Source organism: Macaca fascicularis, chromosome 6 (genome assembly GCF_037993035.2).
Source record: "Macaca fascicularis isolate 582-1 chromosome 6, T2T-MFA8v1.1".
NCBI classification, from domain to species: domain Eukaryota; kingdom Metazoa; phylum Chordata; class Mammalia; order Primates; family Cercopithecidae; genus Macaca; species Macaca fascicularis.
In genome coordinates, this window is record NC_088380.1 from 119,555,001 (window position 1) to 119,582,617 (window position 27,617).

Genomic DNA, 27,617 nt, shown 5'->3' on the forward strand with positions numbered 1-27,617 from the left:
TAACCTTTTATACAGATTTACCTTTTCAGTGTTTAGTACACGGTTAAGTTGCTTTCTTTGAGGGCATTTATTCTGTGTGACTGTGGGTTTTATTTTGTATTCTGGTTGAGAAAATAATGTATTGAGTTACTGTCAAGTAGCCAAGTTAATGGGAATGCTCCATCTACCTGTTACAGTGATTGCAATAATAGTATATTGGAGTTTTTCAAAGAAACTTAATGCCCAATTATTAAATGAACACAAGAGCTGAAATGTCGCATTTGTTGGGATTACAGGTGATCTACTTTGGTGACATTTTGTACTTCTCTCTGCTTATAACCACTGAGGTTTTCTAATCTTCCTCTGGAGTTTCAGTGAAAGGATTTATTGAGAGCAGCTTCTGGAATATAATGTGCATGTCCATAATGAACTCTTAGCACTTCATAAGGAAAAAGTCTGTAGCCTGGAGGGGCTTGAGTGGATGGGAGTTGATGCTGTGATTTTGAGCTGTGGTTACATGCAGTCAGTAAACCTGTGAGACTGCTGGAGGAAATGTAGCAGAGGGCATGGAGGCTGGGACCCAGCACCTACTTTGGGTCATGTCTTTACCATCCTGCCTCCAACCCTTTAGTCTTGTAGACTTTTATTCTTGTGGAAATTTCTTCTATATTCCAGTTGTATAAATATGTATGAAAAACTGACATTACTGGGTTTTACATTGCATCTCCAGTATTGATCTTTGGATTAATACTGTTATATTTGTTTTATTAGGTTCCAATTTGCAATAGTAGCAGTGACTGACATGCTTTTATTGGCCTGCTAAGCCCCTGGATGATGGAGTGAGAAGAAGGGAAGGGGTATGCAGTTTACCCAAGTCCAAATAAAGCATTTCACTAGGTTACACGTTATGTATATGTGTTACACAATAGTAACATACGTAACTCACTCCTAGGAATGTATTTTGCTTCAGAATTTTTAAATTCACATAAGGATGGCAGTGCCCATTTTAAGGAGGATTTCAGCTATAATTGAGGACAATCACCAGGGTGTTAAGGGGGCTTTAGTGTTTTGGCTGCGTCTGACCTCATTGAAGGAATTTTTTGGGAATGGGGGGTGTTCGAGTATGTGTGTGTGTGTGTGTGTGTGTGTGTGTGTATCTATCATGTGGGTTTTAAAAATCCTTTTTTACAGTGGTATCCACAAAATACTTCTCTGCTTATAAATGTTATTGTAGAAATCTTTATTCTTTGTAGGTAGCCTATTTAATCGGGTTCCACTGAACCTCATGGGACTTTTAAAAGAAGGGCTATTTAAGGAATTCACTTGGTAGTACTTTGCTTTAGCTTTTAAATGGCTTGATTTTAAAGGAGAAATTCTATTTATTAATGAAGGTGTCACCCTTTTGGTGCTAAGCAGAATTCACAATTAAAGCAGTGTGTATGGAATTATGATATTCAGAATCCTGCATCTTTTAATGTGACAAATGTTTGAATCCTGTGACCTTTGCTTTTTAATGCGTTGTATGATTGTGTTTGGAAGCTTTTACTGTCCTTTTCAGAAATACGGCTGCTTTGCTTGGGTCTCTTTGAGCCATATTTATAGTTGGTCCCAGCATTCCAGACTTCTGTTGTTAAAGGAGTGAAAATGTAGTTTGCCTGGCAGATGAATAATTTTCACTCATTTACTGTCTTCTGGAAACCATTTAACTTTTACTGTGTTTTTTTTTGGTATGTGTGTTTTTTTTTTTCTTTTCAAGTGCATACTTTGGCCAGTCTTCCTGGTGCCTGTGGAGTTGGATTTGTCAGCTCTCAATACTGAAGCAAAAGAGATTAGTTACCGGAAGTATGGCTTCTAATGGTGTTGAGCCTTTTCAAGAACCAACAAATTATCTTTGTGATTACAGTAGTTTAACTATGGTTAAATGTTATTGCTGTTGCGCTGCTTTATTTAATGCACTGTGGAACAAAATATAAGGGTATTGTTGGGATGTGATTATGGTAACTTAAAGCTTTTAGCTCTCCTCAAAGTTTGAGGTTAAAAAAAAGTTAAAAGATGTAAGTTAAAGTTTATGTGTGTGATGTGACTTAACTATGCAGAAAATATTTAAGTTGGATGTACCTGGTTTAGGTACATCTACTATACTTATTCCCTCAAACCTGGGTAATAGTTTCTCAGTGTTCAGGTTACCTTGAGAAAGGCCAAGCTTAGTGAACTGGATTTCTCCTTTGAGAAGTTTTAGTATGGTTTGAGGAAATCAAGTGATAAAGGAGTATGCTGAATATGCAATAATTTACTTCTACTGAGTGCTGCATTTTAAGAAGCTAGATGAGAAGAGTAGTTGGTTTGCTTCGTTATGTTTTGTCTTTGAGAGAGATACCGGTCTTGGAATTCACTTTTTAAATGTTATGTTCCAACCTTATATGTTCCAAGGTGCAGTGCACTGTGAATCTTTTATTTTAAAACAATTTGTGGGTGCTTTTATGTATAACTTTAATGATTTATAAGATGCTAAATGAATTGTTTTTGTACCTAACCATTGTAATCCAAAAGATAAGGGTGTGGTTTACATGCTTTTCAAAAATTTGTGTTAAGAAGTAGCAAATGAATGGTTTAGAATTTCAAATAGTGATACCCTCCTGAGACATGAGCATTTGGAGAGGCCTAATAGAACTCATATAGTGTGGGTGAAATTTGATTAAAGATGTTGGAAAATTAAGTTGGATTTTTGTATTCATATATAAAGGAAAGTCTCCCAATGCTGTCAAAGGAATTTTGGTCACTACTTGCTGTTCTGAGCTTTGAATATCCTTATTTTTCTATTAAATATCAGTTAGTAAGTATAGCTAATGAAGACATATAATGAAAGTAATTTTATGCTGTAAGATTGAGTTGGTACTTTTCCTTTTGAAGGCTTTAGTAATTTGTATGTAATGTCAAATAAAGGAATTCAAATCTGAGTAAATAACAGCCTTCTACTATAGGAATTAGATTCTTCTATAAAATTCACCATATTGTGTCCTATAGAGAAGTTAAGGTCTGAGTGCATGTGTGCGTTAAAAACACTACCTATTCTCTCACGGACCTATTTCTCATCCTTTCTCTTTTCATCTCCAACAGTTAAACGGTAAGGAAAGCAAAGTTAATTATAAAAATTAGACATTTTGCCAAGTTACTTTTCTTACCACAGTACCCTCTCTTGGCTTTTTTTTTTTTTTAGACGGAGTTTCACTCTTGTTGCCCAGGCTGGAGTGCAATGGTGCAATCTCGGCTCACTGCAACCTCTGCCTCCCGGATTCAAGCGATTCTCCTGCCTCAGCCTCCCAAGTAGCTGGGATTACAGGCATGCGCCACTGCGCCTGGCTATTTCTGTATTTTTAGTAGAGATGGGGTTTTTCCATGTTGGTCGAGCTGGTCTCTCTTGGCTTTTTATCTGTATTTTTGTACCAGTGGACCTCCCTGCCTCCTGAGACTGTTTTGATTGACATCTTTTGTGTTTCTATATTTTCTGAGGCAGTACTTTCTATGTTAATCATAGTAATAAAGTCAGATTCATTAACTTTTCTTCCTAGTAATTTTGACTTGGATTATTTTCTAGCCTGGGGGGATGGGGTTCATATGTGTTGTTGTAACTTTAGATTAATAAGCAAGACTATTTTTTTTGTTTGAAGGTATCCTTTACATACCTTCTCTAGGTAAACAAGTGTTAGTAAAAACAATTTTGTCAAACGGTATTCTTGACAGCTTGGTAAAGTCTAGGTAGAGTTTCTCATTTTGTATTATGTCCTAAGACTTTAAAGTGCATTTGTCTAGTTGCCAAAAATTATAAATATGAGATGATGATGGGCTTTCTCAGCATCTTTTTGCTTCCTAGAATTGAGTTACTCTTGAAGTCTGTACTCCTGTGTCAGAAAGATGGCAGATTGCAAATGGGCAGTACAGGCTTTGCCCCATGCTTTCAAAGTAGGATTCTGGATTGCAGTTTCAAAAAATATGATAGATTATTGTTATAGAATCAAAGTGTCCTGAAGGGAGAAGAATAGCTATAGTTGCTGGGCAAAGAGTATAAGAAAGAAACTTTAGAGTATTTATCAATATTTGAGTGCTATATTATGTTCCAGGCTAGAAATGTGACCATTGCATGGCCTAAGTGTAGTCATTCATATATATATGAATATCTGTCTATCGGTATATATATGAATATCTGTATATGCGCATGTATCGCCATTGTCAAGTGTTTTCTAGCCCTGGATAAAGTTAATTTTTTCGAAGTATGATTGCCAAGCAATCCAGTGAATTTAAAGTAATTTTTCTCACTTTAAAGACTGGTGGTGAGGAGTGGTGAGGAGTCTGGTCCTTCCTGTACTGATACTATAGAACTCCAGTCAAACTCGAGTGCACTGCTTTCTTACAGGAAGACAACTCAGAACACAGCCATAATCTGCTGTGGTGTCGGTCACATCACAGTGCTTATACATTTGTCCTAAATGGTGATTCATTCTTTTCCATCTAACTTCCTTGTGACAAACAGCATTTACTATGGAAATAGTAGTCTGTAAATAGGGAAAAGAGTGAAAGTTACTCTCATGCATGGGAGTGGACTTAAAGGGTTGACTTCCACCAGCTGAGTACAAACAAGTGTAAAGAAAAACTATGATAAAGTATGGGGGTCTTATCTTGAGAATTGTTCATAATGAAATCTTTAATCTGGGTTATCAGAGTAATGAAATCACCAATAAAAACATTCCATTTATCTTGGATCTTCTGTGGTTAGCAGAGGAGTATGGTCTAGCTATGTTAGCAGCTTGAAGGCACAACCTAAAAGGAATGAGCTTTCACAGGGTGCTTACGTTAGTTGGGTAGCATTGGTCAAAGGTACTCTGAAGAGTGAATGCAGAAATCAATTGTCTGTGTTTGTAACCTTGTCCCACATGGACCCTAATGTTTAGTAGACTTCAGTCTTTTAGTCCAGTAGAAGACTACAGCCCTGAATATGTGTTTTCTGCTTTTTGGGGGAAGGTTTCCTGTAGGTGGTTGGGTGGTTTTTGGGTTATTGGCCACTGTTCGTTAAGTGCCATTTGAAGACCTGTTGTTTCTTAATCCTTTTTTTCTTGGTGTGACTGGCCAGGAAAAAGTCCATTGAGTTCTTTTTTTCTCCCTGGTGTCTTATCATTTCTATAGAATAATCCATCTTTTTAAATTTGTATTACATCTCTATAGCAAACCTGCCACAGACTTGCAAGTAGTGATTTTATCTTTCCTTCCTGAGAAGGTGATCTCACTTTTGATGTGTGGGTCACCTGTGGACACCTGTGCTCTTTTGAGTCTCAATGCTTGTAGCTTTCACATTGGCTTGGGAACAACAGACTTCTGTGTGGTTCTAGAGTGAAATGGGCAGTGTTCTGCTGGTCCTTAGTCTTTGAGAGGTCTTAGGCAACATCCTTAGTATAGTGGAATTTCTGAGGTCAAGTTTAACATTTTAATGTATTCTTTTAGTTCATTGAATCTGAGGTTCTAAATCTGTAGCTTCATTTTGAGCACAAGTCTGCATTGTCATTTTTTAAGTTTTAAGAGATTAGCAAGTATATGCTTTTGTGATATGTAGGAATAGACTGGCAGCAAATGAAAGTAAAGGTTATCAACTGTGAATGAAATTTAGATAATTCTTCAGCGATTGGTTAATTAGATGGGTTAGTGCTTTTGGAACATATAACAGTAGACTTGTATTCTTTATGCACTATACATATGATACGCACTGACAGAAAAGCACAGAAGACATACTGCTAAGAGTTTCTTTGTGCATTTCACTACTGTTCTAGGGGACTGCTGTCTCTTTGGTTCCTTTTAGGTTTGTGTTAGGATGTTGCACAAGTAAACATTTAATGTTAAATGCAAGTGTCCAAAGAAATGAGTCTTAAAGTTCTTTGGTCATATTTCACTTAAAAGTTAGGACAGGAGACAGCTAACCTGACTTCCATTTTACAAATATTAGAAACTTTCTTCAATAACAAAAATAGCGAAGGACAATAAAACCATAAACTATTTTGCTTTATGTCTATTTTTAAAAAATAATTGTTTTGAAGTTTGCTTATTAGCTTAATACCTTATAGTACTTTTGAAAAATCATCCTTGGTAATTATTGACTTATCCTATATCCATGTACAATTCAGTTTTATCTGTTAGCTTTAATAAAAATTGAAAACAATCTAATTCAGAATAAAATAAACGGAATTATAGTTCATGTATTAGCATTTTTAAGTGATGTTCTCTTAATAAGATTGTCTTTTGCCTAACCAAAATAGGGCATACAAATTAGTTTGGATGGGAAAGGGGATAAGACTTGACTTTTTAATACTGTGCCTATTTCCAAAACAAGATTTGATGTGGCTTTTTATGCTATGCTTTGAAGACGTTCCTGGAAGATACATAGTCTTTAAACAATTTGGGAGTAAGTTTTAGTCAGAAAAAGGTGAAGATATTTATGCTGAGTCATGTTAAATTATTTTGAGACCTTTTGCTGGTAGACAAAAACTGAGGAAATGTTTCACTAAGTATATTATGGTCAATGAAAAAACCGGACTTTAGAGTAAATGTGATAACCAAGTAGATTTGTGAACTTTATTTCTTTAGTAATTATTTTTGTCTTATGTGAAATGATTTAAGCTTTAATTTTTGCCTAGATTATAGCAGTGTTTTATTTTACCTTATAGGGCATTTTAATGCTTGGAGAAAGACTGTATAAGTAAACCTACTTCAAGTGATTCTGTTCATGGTATTAGAGTTCTTGGTGCTCTTTTGGAAATTGTCAAACATTTACTGATAGCAGAAAAGGAACCCCAGAACACCTGTAGTGTTCACCTTGTTATAAGAACTGAAACATTTAGAACAGGTTTTACTTTGTTTCTAGATTTATGTTGTTGTAGGTGAACAGCAACTTTGTCTTTTTCCCTCAGTGTTAACGAAAGGATAAAGACTGACTTTTACCTCTGTTGCTGGGTATGACTATCAAAGGATTTCCAGTGATTCATGTTTGTGAATTGGAGTTTAAATGTTTTCAGGATTACTGTAATTCCAAAGACCCACTAGAATGTCAGCTGTACTCTGTACTCTCCACTGACAAAATGAACAGAATCCTATGTCTTAACAGTTAATGCTCTAATTTTTTGAAAGTTTTTTGATGTAAATGATAGGTTAGAAACTAAAAGCCTTTTAATCTTACAAAATACAATTTGAATGATGGAAGGTTGTTCAGATACTGGCTTTCTGTAAAAACATCATTGTGTTAGATTGTTTGTAATGTCAATAAAATTGGCTGCTTGGGCAGTTTGTGACTACCTTAGCTTGGTTTCTGCTACCGTTACTTGTTATCTAGGTTCTGAGCTGCTCATTGTGGTTGCTCTCTTTGGACCAATACAAATGGCAAGTATGAGATGAACATGATAAAAGTATGTTTATGTAACAGGAAGAAGCTGGGCGCGGTGGCTCATACCTATAATCCCAGCACTTTGGGTGGCCGAGGTGGGTGGATCATGAGGTCAGGAGTTCGAGACCAGCCTGACCAACATGGTGAAACTAAAAATACAAAAATTAGCCAGGTGTGGTGGCGCGCGTCTGTAGTCCCACCTATTTGGGAAGCTGAGGCAGGGGAATCCCTTGACCCCAGGAGGCGGAGGTTGCAGTGAGCCGAGATCGCGCCGCTGCACTCCAGCCTGAGCGAACAGAGCAAGACTCCGTCTGGGGGAAAAAAAAAGCCAGGAAGAAATATTGTAGAGTCTCTGCAAAAATGAAAATACCTCAAGTTTGTTGCTTTAAAGCAAGATTATAGTTTAAGGCTTGAGATGTGAATTCATTAGGTATTTAAAATCCAGCAATTCTTAAGTTTGTGCTAGAATCAGGTTTTGCAATAGGAATACTTAACCTTGGATCTCGGGGGAAAAGAAATACATTCTTTTCCATTAGAGACCTTAGCTATATGATAGTAACTTTTATCTAAAATTTTCAAAAGGAGAGTGATCAGTGTGTTATACTTAATGTCAAAGTTACTTTCCTTCCATAGTGAAAACTTGAGAACATTTTAATCTTTCTCTAACAGACGTGTTGCAATGCTGCTTGCCATCTTGTTGTCCTATATGACTTCCTTGCATTTCCAGTCCTTGATTACGTTCCCTGTTTTAATGATCTTTAAGAGGGGAAAAGACTCTTCAATAGATAGCTTCTGATTTATGCCAAATTTTAAAAAGCCAAATAGAAATGGGCTCTAAAGGAGGGTTCTTTGGCCATTTTGATCTAATAATAGTCTTATTTCCAGCCCCCCTGCTTTGATTAGATGCTTGATTTCATGTGAACATCATGGATTTGATATTTGTCTGTATGACAGACAGTTCTACAGAAGGATAGCCTTACCCTTTAAATAACACAGTTAAGGTACACTGTGGAATTAGAAATATTTATTCAGAATATAAGAATGTTTGTAAAATATTATAAATGTCTCTGTATAAATAAATGGAGTTTTTAGAAAACAATTCTATATCAAATAACACAAAGTAGCTATTTTACAGCAGCTAAAACTAAAGGCATCTGGAAACATTTAAAGAATACAAGTGAAGAATCTAAAAAATTACAAGGTATAGTACAGTGTTAAGTAGCAATTTTAAAATGAGACTTTCAGTACAAACAGTAGAACAATACTGACAAATGCAAACTTAGTCACATGTGCTTTAATAACTGACAATACATTCAAGCAGGTTTTTCTAATTCAAGTGTACAGCACATTTTCAAATAATAGGAAACAAATCTCATGCAAAGTAAGTCTTGACAAGATGTCTAAAAACTGATTAGAACTAGAAAAGAAGTGGACATGTTTTATTATCTTTGCATTAGGTTCAAACAGAAGCAGATTATCAGGGGCTGTTACTCACTTGCCATTCCTGACATGAGCACTATAAGTGAATACTATGAGTTCTACAAACAGAACATTTTTCCACATGAATTTGATTTGCAAAAAGTGCAAAAGTGAATGGTAGAGCCAGAATTACTAAGTACGGCATCAGTGTGAATGTGGGGGAAATTTGTATATAACTTGCCTTGTTCTGCTGAGCTGATATTTCACCTGATTAGCAGATGAATGACTGTGGAAAGATTAAGTACTAGTCAAGGATGTGGTTTTTCACAGCAGTCGATGTTTCCGGGACTGAATGATTTCTTCATCTTGGTCACATGCAAAATCTCACCCAGATGTAATGTGATAAAGAATTTACCCAATGTAACCTTTAAGCAAAAATATATGGTGGTCTGCATGTGAAACTGTCTGTCTCTACACAGGTATTAGCAAAACAAGAATACATGAACAGCTGCTATCAACTTGTGTACTTTTTTTCCACTTGTTTATATTTTAACAGCCACTGAGGGATGAGTGATGCTGTGATGACAGCAGTCAGCATTATTTCTTAGAGAATACAAATGTATTAAGTTAGAGTAATTTCAGGTGTGCGAAACAGGAACTACTTCTGAAGGCCACAGGTTTGGAGCTTGCTTTAACCTGACCTATATAAACATAAGATTTGTAGGATGTGGATAAACTTTAAGTGAATTTTTATTTTGTAACCAGTTACGCCTCTTCTATAAACTCTGTAAGAGTGCTCAAAGGTGAATCAAACTTACATCATTCCTTGTCAAATAGGCTGTTCCCATTGGATAAGAAAAACTGCTATATGTTTTCCTGAAATATTTTATAGTGTTCTATAAAGCCATCACCTTCTGCAGAAAAAAAATGTTACTTATGCTCTACCTCCCCAGCCCTCGCTGAAAACTTTGGTAGCCCTATGGCTGCATCCTAATCAAGGTCAGTGCAGAAATCTCAACCATTACAGGAGTCTCTTACTATTTTGGCTCTACAAATATTCTAAGTAGTAGTTCTGTTTCCTGAGTCTAGAAGTAGGTGGAGCTGTAAATAGTTTAATAGAATGATAGGGACATACTACCAATTAAGAATTTGCAAATGGTTTAAAGCCTTATGAAAAGACAGTTTCAGAAATGTTTATTTTTTTTAATAGTCTTGATATCACTTTATTTAAAGCTTGATAATCCAAACTCTTGAGAGCTATTAAGGTTGATTGATAGACTTAAGGTGATTGCTGGATAATTCTTGTGGGCCATAGGAACACCTTCAGAAGGGAACAGGCAACTATGGAGGTTCTTTAATTCATGCCAGTGACATGGGCAGTCCAATCTCGATCAGGTAACTATGGGTCACTTTTTTTTTTTTTCATTTAAAATAATCTAATCTGTATCCAGTTAGGAACCAGAAGACTTTCAGATAGTTTCATGTTTTCCTTATAGTGGTAAATTTCTTACTTCCTAACAAACAGCTTTTAAGAAAAAGCCTGTGGGCTCTAATTTGGACTGCCTTTTGGAGTAGAATGTCAAGGCAGTGACTTAGAATTCTGTCCCTCTTAAAATACTGCTGCAGGCTCAGAGAAGACTTAGTGCATGCATCTGAAAGGAGAATTAAGCAGTTAATTTTAAAAGTGCTAAACATAACATTTGTTTCAGGCAGCATGGATATTAACTACAGAAAACTAAGTTTCAATAAGGAATCCTGCTGTTCCCCAGTCTATGACAGGTTTTGTAGCTGGTAAGCTCATACTGATGGCACTCCATCTATGGACAGAAGTCTCTTTTGCTTGTGATTTGCACAGTTGGTTTTGTTTGCCTCAGTCCAACAATGAGAAATATATTCCAAGGGAACTGTGAAATGGGTCCTTTTGCCCCGTGCCCATTTCTTCAAAAGCCAAAGACTGAATTCTGAACAGAGATGGTTACTGACTAAAAAGGGGGGTAAACCATTGAGGAAACTAGGGAGAACAATTCAAAATACGAAATCCAAAGGTTTTTAAACTCATATAAATTAGAATCAAGATCATTGTTTACCCTCAATGGAGATAGATATTAAGAGAAAAATTCAGGTAGAGCCAGGTTATACACAAAGGAAAATTACCCAGGCACCTGCAAGCATTTAACTTAATCAGTATAGTTCAGTAGCTCCCACAATTAGCATAATCAAGTGCCAGCCAGTTCACCTTCAAGGATTGTGTCTTGGGGAGTATTTGAAAAATACAAGGAAAGGAAGAACTTTTATAGCTTTTTTATTATACATATTTATAAAAGTAACACTTTTGCCTGCAAAATAGTTTTTACGCAAATCATCACATATTTGAAAGTATTAAACTAAGGTCAGGTAGAATGAATAAAACTGGGGCCTTTAACAGAGGAGCTGAAGCTGCCTTTGCCTGGGTGAATTAAAGGGCCAAGAAGGGGGGGAGGTTCTCTGATTTTACCTGGAGCAAGAATGGAGACAGAAGTCAGTAGGCAAGATTTTATTCCTGCTTCAGCCACATGTTTCTATGTCATTGAAAATGAAAACTGTCCGTTTGATGCCTGCTTAATCACAAAAGAGCCATGCACATCCCACTTTGCTCAAGGGAGGACGTTTCCCTAGGCAAGCTGGAAAAATGGTGAAAACTGATTTTTTTTTCTTTTTTTGGCTTTAGCCAAAATATTTTCCTCATGACAAAATGCAACTTTATACGACAAGTAAAAATTAATTTTTAAAAAAATCACAGGAATGGCCAGGCACAGTGGCTCATGCCTGTAATCCCAGCACTTTGGGAGGTGGAAGTGGGTGGATCACCGGCGGTTAGGAGTTCGAGACCAGCCTCACCAACATGGTGAAATGGTCTGTTAAAAATACCAAAAATTAGCTGGGTGTGGTGGTGGGCACCTGTAATTACAGCTACTCAGGAGGCTGACGCAGGAGAATCGCTTAAACCCGGGAGGCAGAGGTTGCAGTGAGCCAAGATCACGCCATTGCACTCCAGCCTGGGTAACAAGAGTGAAACTCCATCTCAAAAAAAAAAAAAAAAAAAAAAAAAAACCACAGGAACTAACTTTGACCATATGATGGATAGAAACCAGTGGGCATTTTCATAGTGATCAAAGCACCCCAAAGCCGGTCCTTCTAGACTGAAACCAGTTTATTTTTTTTGTTTTGTTTTGGAGATGGGCAGCCCCACTGCTGGCCTCTCAGTGGTTGCTTTTCGGATAGAACTGTCTACCCTCTGAATTGGTGGCTGGAGTATCCTCCATTGAACAGAAGGCTGTGGAATTTGTATCATGCTCTGAAAATAGACCCACCCATAGCTCATGGACACACTCTACTGCAGAAACCTCATCAAGTTTAATTTGTAGTCAGCTGTGGCATTGGAACATGTTTTTCATAGGGAACTTTGGATGGATTCTCTGGTGCTACAGAAAAAAAACAGTAAATGGTCCTTCAAGTGTATCAGTGTAGAACAGAGATGGGGTAAAACTGAAAAAGAATAATGAATTTGTTTTAAGATGGAAGACCTTCCTGAAAGAATTCAGGTACTTTGGTCCTGCCTAGCCCTGTGAGCGCTTTGCTTGAACTTTAACCTTTTAAGCACCATATGCTAACCATCACCATGTATCTGGGGGCAGAAAAGCAGCCTTAACAACCATTCCTTCACCCTGTCCCCATCGTGACAACAGGAGCTAAGTCTTGAACTGGGGGTTATGCACACTCTTAAGTAGGCGTGATCAGTTTTGCAAAATGTTCAGTATCTCAATGTCTTGTCCTTAGGTAGAGACAGGTCCAGAGCTACAAATGTACCCATGTGGGAGAGATCTGATTCAGCAGAACAGCAATTATGTAGGGCCCTGGGGCAGGAAGTGCTAATGTTTCTCTGCTCTTGAAGAAACCCCTGATAAAATTTTAGTTCCACTATAGGTATCAAAAAGATTCTCAACTCGAAGTCTTGGATATTAATAAGGCTCCACTGAGAGGGAGAAATCCCAGAATCAAGAGAATGCTCCCTTCCTTGGCCCTGCCTCCAAAATGAAGGTTGAAGGAAGTTTTTATTCTCTTAATACAAAATTGTTCAGGCACAGTCCTGGTGGTGGTCTGTAACTTTAGTGTATCTGGGACTGTAAGTAACACCTGTCTACCCTCTTCCCATGACCTGTAACTCCCAGAGAACACCTCTTATGACCGCCTCTATCTTAAAGTTGAGACCTGGGACTTGAAAACCAAAGCCTTGCTGCAGTAAACAAATCAGCAGTCCTTTTAAATGCTGGAGGCACACACACGTCTGTTTTCCCATGAAGCAGGAGGAAAGAGGAGAAACTGGAGATCCTAGAAGAGCCCACCATCTACCAAAAAGAGGATAGAATGGAAAATCTTACAGAAACAAATGCCTAGGATCCCACTGATGCACAGCCGCCAGACCAGAAGAGGAAAGAGAGAGTGAATGCTGAAAGCAGAAACAAGGTTCTGCTGAGCAGGCACAGAACATGTGTTGACATGCTGTTGTGGGCCAGGGAGGCAAGAGTGGGCACCTCTGGATACAGTCCACTGTGTCACCATGGTCAGTCCACCCCAGGGGCTGAGTTGGGGCACTCCATTGTCCAGGTGCCAACCTACCTGCCAGCCTTCCCTTTCCTCCTCCTCCCAACAAGTACATGGGCCCTTCTGTCCTCAGTGGCCTGCTGCAGTTTACTTCCCACGGCAGAAGTCGGGTGCGTGAGGGCTGATTAAAGCGAAGTTTCATTGGTGTGTGGCCTGGAGTTCTCCTCCTCCAGCAGAGCTATTCTTTGCTTGAGCATCCTCACTTGGGTCTCATGTCTCTCCACCATGGCCATCATCTGCGACTCTAACTTCTTCAGTTTGTTTTGATGCTTCTTCTTTGCTTTCTCATAGGCAGCCACCAGGTTGCTAGGTGGGAATGAAGGGAAATTAGTATGAAGATTCATAGATCACTCAGCCTCTTCGGTAAGAATCTGAAATCTAGTGGTGAGAGGAGGGATAGCATCAGGATGTCAACACTCAATGGCCAGTCACCTACTGGCTTAACCCTGATGAAACCAGCTGGATTGCTAGATGCTGGTCACTCTCACATATTAGAAGGGGTTCTAAGAGTCAAACCAACAATCCAATTTGGCCAAGTCCAAAATGGATGAATACCAATAGTGGGCCTATTTGTTCCTCCATGGTTGCTTGCAACATATACCCTTACAGGAGTGTATTCCTGAGGCACTGCAATCAGTGACCGTACCTGGGATGAGAGCAGAGAGATTGTTCTTGTTCCAGCTTCCCTTTGTGCTTTGGGCTGGTGGGACTCAGAGTATTAAATTAGGCCATAAGCCAATGCTGCAAAGCCAAACATTAGGCTTTTGTACTGCCCCCACCAGAGCCTGGTGGGTGAGGGTATACACTGAGCCCAGGTAAGTCCAGTCCATGTACAGTCATTACCCTTATAGCTGTTCTCCCAGGCAGTTTGAGGACTCACCCCAGGGACTTGTAAAACCCATTCAGGAGGTCTGTGAGGTCTTGAGCTTTTATTTCCAACTACAGAGCTGGATGATGCCAGGTGTTCTCAATAGACATCCACAGAACATTGACTGCAGAAGCAACCGTCAGAACCCAGCTCTCTTCTATTAAGCCAGACGTTAAAGATTTGCAGAATTGTAAGACCAGTGCCACTTTCTAATTATTTCTTGGAAAATAGTTTTTCATAAAAATGCCATTTTTTTTTGTAAATGAAATAAAAACTTTAAAGAATTTATCTTGGTTTTAGTTTCTAACAATGAGAAGTATCAATAAATACAACTTACAGGAACAAAAGCTCTTTGAGGTCCTCCGTTTTTTATAGAGAAGAGTCCTGAGCCCAGTCTTAGAGCAGTATTTCCTAAAGTATTCCAGTGGAGATTGTGTTGCTCAAATAAATTCCATAGCCAATTTTGTTTGGAAAATACTGCTTAAACAGATTTTTTATTCTATGACTTCTCAGAACCCTTAAGATACATAATATCAGGAGGCACATACCACAGTATGCTACATTTGGCCAGAGGATGTTGTTACTGAGCATTTCTTAGTTTCCATGAACATCTTGGGAGATGTTGCTCTAAGGAAGACCAGGTTCTTAGAGCACCAGGTAGGGACTCGCCCACTCTCTAGAGTTAGTTCTCAAGAGTTAGGGAAATGTCCATCCCTGGTGCTGTCTACATGCGGGGTGTCAGTCCAAGTTCCACCGGTGGAGGGCGGTGGGGGCTGGGTATAGGGAGATTTTTACCTGTTGGCTCGCTTTAGATCATTCACGAACTCTGCGGATTGCTGATGTCGGATTTCACTGCTCTTGGTGAGTCTCTCCAAGGCACTCACCAGCTCTTGAACTCTGGCCTTCAACTTCTTTTCTCTGTATCAAGGAGAGACAAAATATGCCAGGAATAGTTTGAGATGATGCTGGAGTTGCCCACTACCTGGGAAGTGGTGACAGGAAGAGGAAGGTTTAGTTTGCAAAGCCTAAAAGCAAGGGAGAGAAAAGATACTAAAGGGCCCAGCAGCGCTGCTGTCACCTGAATGAATTCCTTCTCAAATGCAGATTTAACCCATTTCTTCAATGGCAAGGGCTTTTTAAAGACCTTCATGTGTCAAAGAAACAAGACAGGACTTTCTGTTTCTAGTCTTTTAGCTAATCTAGAAGTTCCTTTCTACTGCTGGCATACCAGATCCTCAGCAATGAGTGCAGCCTGACTACAAACCCCCATCTCAGTCTCCATCCCTTTCTTTTTCAAGTGTCCTAAGTATCTCCTGAACCACTCAGATTCAGCAACCTACCTTCAACAGGTCCCCACTCATTGAGACCAACATGATCACACCTTGCCAAAAACAAAAATTGGTAGAGGGAATAGATACGATACTCTTCTCATTGTAAGGGTCCTTATTTCCCATGAAATTACATTTGCATTTTTGACTACCTGCCCTCCATAGGCAAAGCAGCTTCAAGTTCTATGGACTCTCTACTACTTTGGTAAGGTAACCCAAGCTAATTGACTTAGAGTCAGTTCAGGGAGGTTTCCAGTGTCCAGTCAGCTCATTGCCTTCCTCTAATTCCTACGAGACCCAGCAGGGAAACACTAATCACTGCCTTCCTGACGACTGTGATTCCAAGATCCCTCTATCACATGCACAGTGTTCCTCCACTTAATATCACACTTAGCACTATGTCAGTGTATTATGTGCTGGAGCCATCAGGCTCCCCCGTGGTCGTGTCTGGTTCCAGAGTGGCAAGGACCTTACTTGGTTTGGTTCCCCAATGAACTCCCAGCGCTGAGCACCATGCCTGGGTGACAGCTTCTAGTGACTGTTAAAACAGCTTTAGAACAACTCACTGAAGGTAATGTATTTGATTCTTTGGGACATATTAAGAAACCAGGATTTAGGGAAGGAATTCCTCTAAAAAGGACTCACTGTATGTAGAATGTAAATTTGCATGATTAATTTATAAGACAATTGGGTAGGATCTAGCAAAATAATAAATGAACATGCCCCTTGACTAAGCAACTTGACTTCTAGGAATTGATTTTACAGTGATTATCAGGAGCACAGTTCCTAAAGATAAATCACTTATAGTTGGATTCACTGAGGCACTGGTTACAATAATGCCTAATAAAGGGAGACAACCAGGGAACTGGTTAATCACAGCCTACCCATGCTACTGAAATGCTCTGCTTGAAAAATATTTTTAAAATGCAGATGGAGGGCCGGGGGCAGTGACTCATGCTTGTAATCTCAGCACTTTGGGAGGCTGAGAAGTGTCGATTACTTGAGCTCAGAAATTCAAGACCAGCCTGGGCAACATGGTGAAACCCCATCTCTACAAAAAATATAAAACTAGCCAGATATGGTGAGTCATGCCTGTAGTCCAAGCTACTCAGGAGGCTAAGGTGGAAGGATCGCTTGAGCCCAGAAGGTCAAGACTGCAGGGAGCCATGATCCTGCCACTACACTCCAGCCTGGGCGACAGAGTGAGACCATCTCAAAACCAGATGGTCATGCATTGCCTTGGAAGGATATCTGATACATTAAGCAAAAAGGGTGAGTTGTAAAGATGCCATTTTTGTAAAAACTGAAAAGCTGAGTGTGAATATCTGACACTGTAGTAAGAGACTAGAAGGTGAAACACAAACTCAACAATGCTTAACTCATGAAGGGGGTTGACGGGAGGCTTTCATTTTCTACTTCACTCACTTTTGCATCGCCAGATATTTTTACAGTTTTGTATGTTTTGTGTAAAGTGCGAGTTAGAGTCGTATAAGAACGGCATGGGAATGTGACCTCAGGTGAGAAGGCTCCTTTCTGGTGCCCAAATGGTTCAGACCCTGGTTCTCCTTTCCTGGCTCTTCATATATCTAATCTTGTACATTTCTGCCTTTAGCTACGACAAAGGTAAGTCAAGGTCTCCAAACTGATCAATGAAGAAAGGAATTACAACATAAAATCCAGGCCTGCTTTTGGGAGAAAGGATGGAAGAGGCAGGATCTTTAACGAAAGTCTAGCAACCAGCCGTCAGTCCAGAACTCATTTTTCAGTAAGTCCTCCTACCCGAGAGGCTAAGCCGGAAGGAGCGTGCGTTTCTCCTGGGCCCTAGCAGCCTCCAGGACATCTCAGATCTGGCTGCATTTCCTCCCGGCATTGGAGAGTGGCAGCATTTCCTACCAGCAGTGAGGATGGTGTTGCAGGAGGGGAGCTCCCTTCCTCCCCACCCGCCCCCGCAGCACCTCCTCAGCCTTCCCAGCAGCCCTCCTCCAGCAGAGGGAAGCCAGGGACTCCTGCTTCCCTCCAGCTAAAAAGAGCAGGGAAGGGTTTTTTGCCCTGTATTTTATTACCATTTAGAACCCTTTATCTTTCATTCTAATGTTGATTAATAGTGTAAAAGGGAAAAAAAACTGGAGAGAGTTAAAAATGTAACCACAAACTCAGTAAGAAATTCACAACAAAAAACTCTGGGATGCTACCTAGAGCAGTCAAATCCCCTGCCTCCCCCAATCCTATCCACACTCAGCCAACAGGGAGACTGTGGAAATCCCAGCCCTTCCACAAGACAAAAGGCTTCCTTCCCCAGCATGCAGGCCCTCAGGGGACCAGAGGGAGCTTTCCGGATCTGGCAGGCTCCAGAGGACAGAACCCCAGAAGGGAAGGAGAGGCTCTCTCAGACCCAGGCCATCCCCAGCTTAGGGTTGTGGCAGGGGTGGGGAGTAGCCATTGCTGGGAGCTCAGAACTGCCTGGCCTTTAGAAGGGAATGGGAGTGAACTGCTGGGAGAAACCCCAGGAAAGAACTATGATGCTCATTTATTTAAAGATGCAAAGACAAGGCCAAACTGCAGACTTAAGCCTAAAATTTGGGTTAGTTTATCTGTTTTCATTTGAGTGAGGCAGACACCTGCAGTATAAGAGCCGTGACTTCAGCATCACTCATCAGGACCCAAAGAAACGCTAAATCACTGCCAAGTAACAGCTGCTCTAGACCTGTGTCCAGCATAGGAGCCACTAGCCATGCAGGTGGCTAGCTGAGCTCTTGAAATGTGTCTGGTCCAAACTGAGATGTGCTGTAGGTGTAAAATGCACAATGGAATTTGAAGACAACACACAAAAAATGTAAAATATCTGTTTAGTTTAAAAAATACTGATTACAGGGGCCAGGCACGGTGGCTTACTCCTGTAATCCCAGCACTTTGGGAGGCCGGGGCTGGCAGATCACCTAATGTCAGGAGTTCAAGACCAGCCTGACGAACATGGAGAAACCCCGTCTCTACTAAATACAAAATTAACCGGGTGTGGTGGTGGCATGCCTGTAATCCCAGCTACTTGGGAGACTGAGGCAGGAGAATCGCTTGAACCTGGGAGGCGGAGGTTGTGATGAGCCAAGATCGCACCATTGCACTCCAACCTGGGTGACAAGAGCAAAATTTTGTCTCGAAAAAATTAAAAATAAAAAAATACCGATTACATGTTGAGATATTTTGGACATACTGGGTTATGTGTTATTAAAATTAATTTCATGTGTGTCTGTACTTTTTTCATGGGGCTACTAGAAAGTTTAAAATTATATACATGCCTTGCATTTGTGGCTCATATTACATCACTAGTGGACAGTGCTGCTCTAGAGCAATTGTTTAATGTTGTCAGAGGCATGTGAACCAGAGTGACTCCATCTTAAATAGGAGCTAGGTAAAAATGAGGCTGAGACCTACTGGGCTGCATTCGCAGGTGGTGAAGGCATTCTGAGTCACAGGATGAGATAGGAGGTCAGCCCGAAATACAGGTCATAAAGACCTTGCTGATAAAAACATTGCAGTAAAGAAGCCAGCCAAAACAGCAAACCCAAGATGGTCAAGAGAGTAACCTCTGGTCTTCCTCACTGCTGCACTCTCACCAGCGCTACAACAGTTTACAAATGCCATGGCAACGTCAGGAAGTTATCCTATAAGGTCTAAAAAGGGTATGAATAATCCACCCCTTGTGTAGCATATCATCAAAAAATAACCATAAAAACAGGCAACCAGCAGCCCCCGAGGCTGCTCTATGGAGTAGCCATTCTTTTATTCCTCTACTTTCCTAATAAACTTACTTTCATTTTACTTGATGGACTTGCCCTGAATTCTTTCTTGCACAAGATCCAAGAACCCTCTCTTGGGGTCTGAATCGGTAGTATTTTCTAGTAACAATATTACCAGATATTTTCCCTGGCTTCTGACTCAGTAGGTTTGGGTTGAGACCCAGGAATTGCAGTTTAACAAGTGCCCCAGCTGACTCTTGTTATCAGGCAAACTTGAGGGACGGGCATAAGCCAGAAGAGTTCCTCACCTGGACCTGAGGATGAGCTTCAGTTACTCCTGGAACTGACTTTCTGAATTTATGTGCAAAATTGCAAGCATGGGGCTCACTTTATCAAGTTTACAGTTTTCCTCAGAGTTTCAAAGGATGACTTGGAAAATGCAAAGAAACACGGCTTACTAATTCAAGTCACATTGAAACCTCAAGCATTCTTGTTCCTTTCTACTTCTAATTTAAATTTTCTTGGCCTTTAGTAAAGATTTTACATGGTTTAGGTACATGAGATAGGCCAAAAGCAGCTTGCTCTTGGCTTCACAGATTAGAAAGCAAAAATTAAACACTACACATTCCATATGCATCTTCAATAGGAATGTATTCATACAATGTTTCCTGGAATGGCCAGAAATGCATAATCCATTCCTTTTTTATTCCCAGTAGTATCAGCACTCACAAATATACCCCATACCATCAAGCAAAAACAATGGTGGATTGTAATGACTGTGACAACCCAAGTCCCTCAGTACACACATGGATTTCAATTCCATGTCTTCCCACTTCAGTTTTTGGGCTTCTTATTCCTGGTCACAAAAGGTTATATGAATCTAATGACAGAGCCAGGGTGGGACTTTTTATTTTTATTTATTTTTAAGAGACAGGTTCTTGATCTGTCATCCAGGCTGGAGTGCAGTGGCACAAATCACAGCACACTGCAGCCCTGACCTCCCGGGCTCAAGCAGTCCCCTCACCTCAGCCTCCTGAGTGGTTGGGACTACAGGTGTGCGCCACCATGCTGGGCTAATTTTTAAAACTTTTTTTTTTTGTAGAGAGAGGGTCTTACTGTGTTGCCCAGGCTGGTTGCAAACTACTGGGCTCTAGTGGTCCTCCCACCTTGCCCTCCCAAAGTGCTGAGATTACAGGCCCGAGTAATCCCACCTGGTGGATTTTTAATTGAAACATAATGGGATACGTTTCAAGGTAGTGGAATATACACAGGGAATTAAGAGGCAGACTCGTGGTGGGAATTTAAAGGTAATACGAAAACCAAGGTGGCTTGCCAGTAAGCTGGGCAGAGCAAGCAAGCCTCGGAAGTGGTGCTTGCTGGTGTACCTGGGTAACCTGGCAGTACAGCTTCGTGAGCAATCAGTAAGGACGTTGTATTCTCCTTAAAATAAAAAGGCCAGCAGCGGTACTCTGTGATTAGAGTCCAAATGAGGAGCTGCAGGAGTCATCGGGCAAGAGCCCAGTCCCAATGAGGCTGTGAGTGGCTTCGCAGCCGGCCAGGAAACCTGTCAGAGGAGCTGTAATCAGACCAAACCGCAGGGAGTCACAGCCATGCAGCCACAAGGCCTGGAATTTCGTAGTAATTGCTGATTACATGGAATTAGTCACTAAGAGAATTGTCTGCATACATGATTTCTCTCGTCCTCACCTTCCACTTACTTTTAACCCGTCAGGCTCTATCTCCACTGACGTGGATCACTGAGCTCACCAGTGATCTCTACGTTGCTGCATCCAGTGGTCCGGTCCCTTCTGTCCTTTTCTTACCTGCCTACATCACCTGCAGGGCTGACCGCCTCTTTGCTCATGGCTTGCACAAGGCCTCCAGAGCCTGGATTTCATTCTGCTTCATTGGCTGCTCCCTTTCTATACTCTACTCCAAAATACTGGGTATTGTTTAGGACTTGGACCTGGCCTGTATTTTATCTTATCCTTTTCTCTAATGGACACCCTCCATTCCCTTTTCCTAAAAACGTCCAGTTATCTTCAGGCCTTTTCTTGGATCTCTGCACTTATCTATTGGTGGCCTCTTAACTGGCATCTGTGATTTCACATGTCCAGAGGATTACTTCCCAAATGACCTCTAACAGCCACTCTCTCTCCTGTGTAGGCTAATGGCACCACCATTCACCTGGTTACTCATTGGGCTCAGATCTCCCTGTCAAGAGTTTTCTCACTGATAAAATTCTTGCAAAGGCGGTTTAAGTTACTTGGAGTCAGGCTTAACTCCTCCTCCCCTCATTCGCCACATCTGTTCAACAACAAACCCTATCTACCAAGTCTCATCCTGTCATTTGTCACTACACCCAGCCAAGTGGTCATCACTTCTCACCTGGACAACCACGACAGCCTGCTAACTGGGTTCTCTGTCTCCGCCCCTGCATCCCTCTGCCCCGGTTTTCACACAGCATGCTGGGTAACATTTCACATGACAGATCTGATCATGTTACTGCCCTTCAGTGCCTTTCACCTACACTTAAAATAAACCCTGTGGTCTTGCCTGGACCTAAGGCCCTGCTTGACCTGAGCGCTGCTTGCTGGCCCTTTGGGCTGCTGGAATCACCCTTGCCCTGCTGGAATCCTGTAGGTCCTCAGCACATCCCTGCACAGCCAGGGCCTCTTCTGGATGTGCTTCTGCCTCTCTCCTCCTCATCTCAGCTTCAGTGTCACCTCCCAGAGAGGTGCAGCCTGACCACCCATCTAAACTCATGTCCCAGAGCTATGACATCCCCACACCTCACCATTTCCTTCATATTATTCATTGCAAACTACAGTTACTTTATTGGAAAAAAAAAATCTCCACAGTGACTGTATCACATCATCCCCTTTCCTTCATGGTAATTTACTTATTTTTTAGAAAATCCAGGCAGCAGATAACAGCTGTCTCTAAGTCCTTTATAAGGATAGTCATTTAATTCCCACATAACGTTTGAAGTCAGTACTATCATGATTCTCATTTTTAAGGGTGAGGAACTTTTTTTTTTTTTTTTTTTTGAGATGGAGTCTTGCTCTTTCGCACTATCTGGAGTGCAGTGGTGCGATCTTGGGCTCACCGCAACCTCCAGCCCCCACGGTTCAAGTGATTCTCCTGCCTCAGCCTCCTGAGTAGCTGGGATTATAGGCGCCTGCCACCACGCCCAGCTAATTTTCATATTTTTAGAAGAGACGGGGTTTCACCATGCTGGCCAGGCCGGTCTTGAATTCCTGATTTCAGGTGATCCACCTGCCTCGGCCTCCCAAAGTACTAGGATTACAGGGGTGAGCCCCCGCACCTGGCCTACAGATGAGGAACTTAAGGTTAGTTAAGAGACCTGCCCCCAGCCAGTCACGTGCAGAACTGGGACTCCCACCTGGGATTCTGTCTGCAGAGCCTGTGCCCTTACGCATCTCGCTGAAGGAGCCTGCGATTCATAAAGGGAATACAGCAGAGTGCAAGATAAACAAGACCTCCGCTTAACAGCCAGCCCTGCAGACCTAAGTCTCAAGTGTCCCCAGATAATGAGGTTCCGCAGGTATGTCTGTGGCTGTGTTTTGCCAGGAGGAGCAGCACAAGGACAACAGCAGTCTAACTTTTTTTTGCCCAGACTTTGCTACGAACATGTTTCTTGTCCAGGAAATCCATCTGGAGTTTTCACAGGCCTTGCCAGTGGCTGCTGTGTGTTCCAGAGCCCTCCACCACTCTCCCGTTATGAGGTCCCAGGCGAGGCCTACTTCTCTTTGAGCTTTCGGGATGTTGGGGGGATGACAGAAAAGTAAAATAAATCTCAATTAGTCAAGCAACAACCCTCTCAGTCCCTTGAGTGAGCCTCAGTCTTCACCCTCTGTGCTTCTAGGCACTTGGCTCTGGGGCTCAGCAGTTTATCTGCATGCTAATGGAGCCTTTGTATTCCATTAATGTCCTGCAGACCCACGTGCTTTTATGGAATTCTAAGCACAACTTCCATTACTTGATTGCTTTTATAAATCAACCAAATATGAAGAATCAGCAAGTGCAAGTTTAAATAAAACAGCACCTTTTACAATAACGGTCCTCCTAATGAACCAGTCAAGATTGTGCTGCTTGTTTGTTCAGTGGGGGCTCCCTTTTAAAAAGCACCCCACCCAGTTCCCTTTTCATTTTATCCCACTTTTTGTGTGGTTCAAAAACAGTATTCATCCACAGTTGCTGAAATAGGGGTCAACTAGTGTTATCCTTTTTCCATTCATGGACAAATGTTGGTTACTGCAAGTCCGGAAGTTTTCTACAGTTGGGTGGATGGTTTTGAACTTGGACATGGATTTGAACTTTGAGGAGTCTTGCTGGCTTTTTCTAAGGCACTGCTAACAGTCAAGGGCTCTGTGGGCCACTGACGGGTAGAGTGGTTAGGGCCAGGCACAGTGGCTCACGCCTGTAATCCCAGCACTCTGCGAGGCTGAGGTGGGTAGATCACTTGGGCCTAGGAGTTTGAGACCAGCCTGGGCAACATGGTGAAATCCTGTCTCTACTAAAAATACAAAAATCAGCCAGGCGTGGTGGTGTGCACCTGTAGTCCCAGCTACTTGGGAGGCTGAGGTGGGAGGACCGCTTGAGCCTGGGTAGGTTGAGGCTACAGAGAGCTGTGATTGTGCCACTATACTCCAGCCTGGATGACAGAGTGAGACCCTGTCTCAAAAAAGTACCACAGAAGACTCAGAGAATAGAAAGAAGATACGTGGTGGAGGTGACTGAAGGAAGCTTCAGGAAGGTGAGCATTCTGATTGGAAACGATGAGGGAGAATCAGGGATAAAGCAAAGGGTGTGCTCTTGGAAAAGATGAATTGTCCAGAGGGGCTGGACTACAGATCAAGCATGGGGAAACATTTGAAATATGGGCTAGGAAGTTAAGTTAGGGACCTACAGACAATCTTGAGTGCCAAGGCACTGAAGGTGTTTATGCACAGCACCCTAATCCAAAGTATGTTTTAAGCTATTCTGGCGGCAGAATCGAACTGCAGAATGGCCCTTCAGGACACTACTCTGGAGTTCTGAGGGTCAGTGCAATGGAAAGGAATGGAAGGGATTTTAAGGAAATATGACCTGCTGACGAGAGGTAGGGAGGGGAGACTTACAAGTTATAATCCTGGATCATTAGGAGAAGGGGATTTTTAACATAAATAGGAATTATTCAAAGGGCAGGAAGAAACAGAATTGTTTTGGATGTGCTGTTTTGAGGCTCTAGCATATTTGGGTGGAGATGTCTAGTGGGCGTGAGGTTGAGATTAAGTTAGGGACCATTTAGAGGGAACAGCTGAAGACATCAGAGTTGGAGTCATATACTTGGCTGAGTAAGCCATGACTCCTGGCCCTAAAAGGACTCTCTTTCTGTGGGGGGACTGAGAGGCAAGGAGGGAGTTGGGGGTAGAACCAGGCACACTAAGAAATGAGCAATGAAGTGTTCTATGAGAGAAGGAAATTCATGGTGCATTGGAACCAAAAAAGAAGTGGGAGACGGTGTCATTTCTGCTGGGAGGTGGAGGGAGGGACCATCCGGATCCATTTTACAGATAGGTTGAAGTCACGCTGATGTGAATGTTTGGGGAATGCGGTTGGGTGGGGCCAGGGTAAAAGCAGCTGCAAAAGTGAAGCCCCAGAGGCGCAGAGGAGGAAGAGCAGTCCCGCGGCAGTGTAGGTAGGCGGGTGTGGGTAGGCGGAGGCATGGGTAGGGGGTGAGCGTGGAAAACAGCCCAGGCGAGATCACACAACTGACCAAGGAGCTTGGACACACTCAGGGCCACGGGAGGTTGTCAGTAATTGGGTACCATAGGCAGAATACTAAAATGGCCCCAATATTTCTGCCTTCTAGTGTACACACACGTCCCCTAGTTATTTCATCAAACCCTAAGCTAGTTGCTGCTGTGAAGGAATTTTCCAGATGTAATTAAGGTCCCCCAGCTAACCTTAAGATAAGGAGGTTTTTTTTCTGAGTGGACCTGACCTAATTAGGTGAGCCGCTAAAAGGGTCTGGGCTCTTCCTGGAAAGAGAGTTGGAGCATGGGAGGGATTTGTCCGAGGGAGGTTCTCGCTGCTGGCTTTGCAGATGGAGGGGCCACGCCAAAGGAGTGTGAGGGCTCTAGGAGCTGACAGTCCCCAGGCCAAGAGCCAGTGAGAAAATGGGACCCCAGCCATGCAGCCCCAGGGACCTGTATTCCACCCCAATCAGCAGCAGCGGGAGCAGAGGCCTCTCCAGAGCCTCTGGAGAGAGCACAGCCCCACATGACACTTCACTTGCAGCCCTGCAAGACGCCAGGTGGAGAAGCCAGTCATGCTGCGTCCAGACTGCTGACGCACGGAATCTGTGAGCTAATAACGGGTGCTGTTTTAGGCCACATTTATGATGATTTGTTACACAAAGACAAAAAACGATTACAAAAATGATTACAGGGTAACCATCAGATTCACATCCTGTAAGGTTACTCTTGGACCCTGAAAGATTTCTCTCCTTGTATTGGATTATTCTTAGCAGCACACGAGCCTGCTCTGGTGACTCCTCCTCCTCCTTTTCAGAAGAGGTAGGGTCTCACTGTGCTGCCCAGGCTGGAGCAATCCTCCTGCCTTAGTGTCCCAAATAGCGGGACTATAGGCATGTGCCACTGCGCCAAGCTGTGCCTTCTTTAAAAAGCTCCTTGATAGTTCTGCTGCTTGCACAGCGAAGGTTCTCAAACCACTTGTCTTCACTTCCTGCCTCTCTTCTTCTTAACCCGCCCCCATCTTGATGTGCTTGGCCTTCTTTCTTTTCTCAGCTTCTGAGCCTCCCTTGCTGGTAGATGTTTCAAGTCTCCCACCAGGAGTTTCCCCATCCGAGTGACCTGCACAGTGGCTGTCCATGGCCAAGGACGGTGGGGGAAGTTCCCACTCTGTCTCTGTGAACCCTGGGACGCTGCCTCCCGTGTCCGCCCCTTCCTCTGTGGCCACTTCCACAGATCTGGTCTCTTGTGATTACAATGACCAGACAGGGCCCTCCTGCCACTTACAGGCTCTGGCACACAGCTCTGTCTTCCAGCAGCGGCAGCTTGCCTGCTTGCTATTCAGCAGAGAGAGGAAAGGAAGCCCTCCTCTGGTGGATGGGTCAGGGACATCCTGTCCCTGGACAGAACGGCCACTGTGATTTGTCCATTGCCTTAACGTGGCATTTTACAGAACCATCTGGCAAACATGCAGACACAGGTGGCGTATCCCAGTTCCCTGGAGGGCTAGGCGCAGCCCCTGGAGGGTCTGTGACTAAATGACTGCAGCCTCCTGGAGGGCAGGGCGCCGACTCCTGCAGGCCGTGTGTGGGGCTCGCCCCACCCTGCTCCCGGGTACAGTGAAAGGCGAATGCCTGTGAGGCAGCACCAGGCGCTGCTCCTCGCCATGGCACAGGCGATGTACCATGGTGAGGAGCGGCACACCTACTTCCTGCCTCTCAGCACTGAGGAAGCACTGATCCGTACTTTAAACATATATTTTACTTATTTATTTTTTAAAGACGGGGTCTCACTATGTTACCCAGGCTGGATTTGAACTGGCCTCAAGGGATGCTCCTGCCTCGGCCTCGCCAGTAGCTGGAACTCCAGGTGTATGCACAGCACCCGGCTCAGATCCTTACCGTTTTATCCGCATGACTTAGGCTAACATATGCCATTGCTTCACAGCTCTGTGTGTTTAAGGAAGTCCGCCTCCTGCCGTGGCACCTCATCTGCCTTCCGCACTGACAGACTCAGACGCGGCTCTTTACTGGAGGCACAGAGGTTTCTCACTGCCCACATCAGCCACACAGCAGGTAGAGTCTTCGGATAAACGAGTGGGCTCAGCTCACTTATCTGCAAGCAAGCCCAACACTGCCAGCACATGTGGGGTGCAAGGGGTCCCCACAGAGAATGTAGAAACATGCAGACTTCCCCACCGCCTCACTGTGTGACCTTGAGAGATCCCTCAGCCTTGCTGTCCCAGTCCCCACCCCGGGATCACATGAAGAGCAGCACCTGCTCCCGGCTGCCTCCCAAGAATATGACGGAGATGAACTAGTCTGCTCCTCTCAGCTGTGCTCGGGCCCCGAGGGCAGGCTGCACAAGCGCCATGTGAGTACAAAAAAGTCATTTCTGAAGATTCCCTTATTTAGCTGCCTTTTTATAGATCACTTCCTTGGCGGAAAGATCAGTCAAATTTTACTAGGA

General features: G+C 42.6%; 2 protein-coding genes across 13 annotated transcripts in view; one reads left to right on the forward strand and one right to left on the reverse strand.

Annotated features, from left to right (window-relative positions):
- Positions 1 to 7,315, forward strand: part of DCP2 (decapping mRNA 2) — an 88,646-nt gene extending 81,331 nt beyond the window's left edge. For all 7 annotated transcript variants that reach the window (XM_045394104.3, XM_073994073.1, XM_065545869.2 and 4 more), the window contains one exon: positions 1 to 7,315. This exon is cut by the window's left edge and continues 347 nt beyond it. The gene's annotated coding sequence lies outside the window, so the exon portion shown is untranslated.
- Positions 7,316 to 8,403: 1,088 nt separating this feature from the next.
- Positions 8,404 to 27,617, reverse strand: part of MCC (MCC regulator of WNT signaling pathway) — a 475,249-nt gene continuing 456,035 nt past the window's right edge. For all 6 annotated transcript variants that reach the window (XM_005557529.5, XM_005557531.5, XM_073994065.1 and 3 more), the window contains 2 exons: positions 15,123 to 15,245; positions 8,404 to 13,765 (listed from right to left, as the gene is read on the reverse strand). In XM_005557529.5, coding sequence (XP_005557586.2) covers positions 13,585 to 13,765; positions 15,123 to 15,245 — 304 coding nt within the window. In that variant the 3' untranslated portion in view covers positions 8,404 to 13,584. The remainder of the gene's footprint in view (positions 13,766 to 15,122; positions 15,246 to 27,617) is intronic.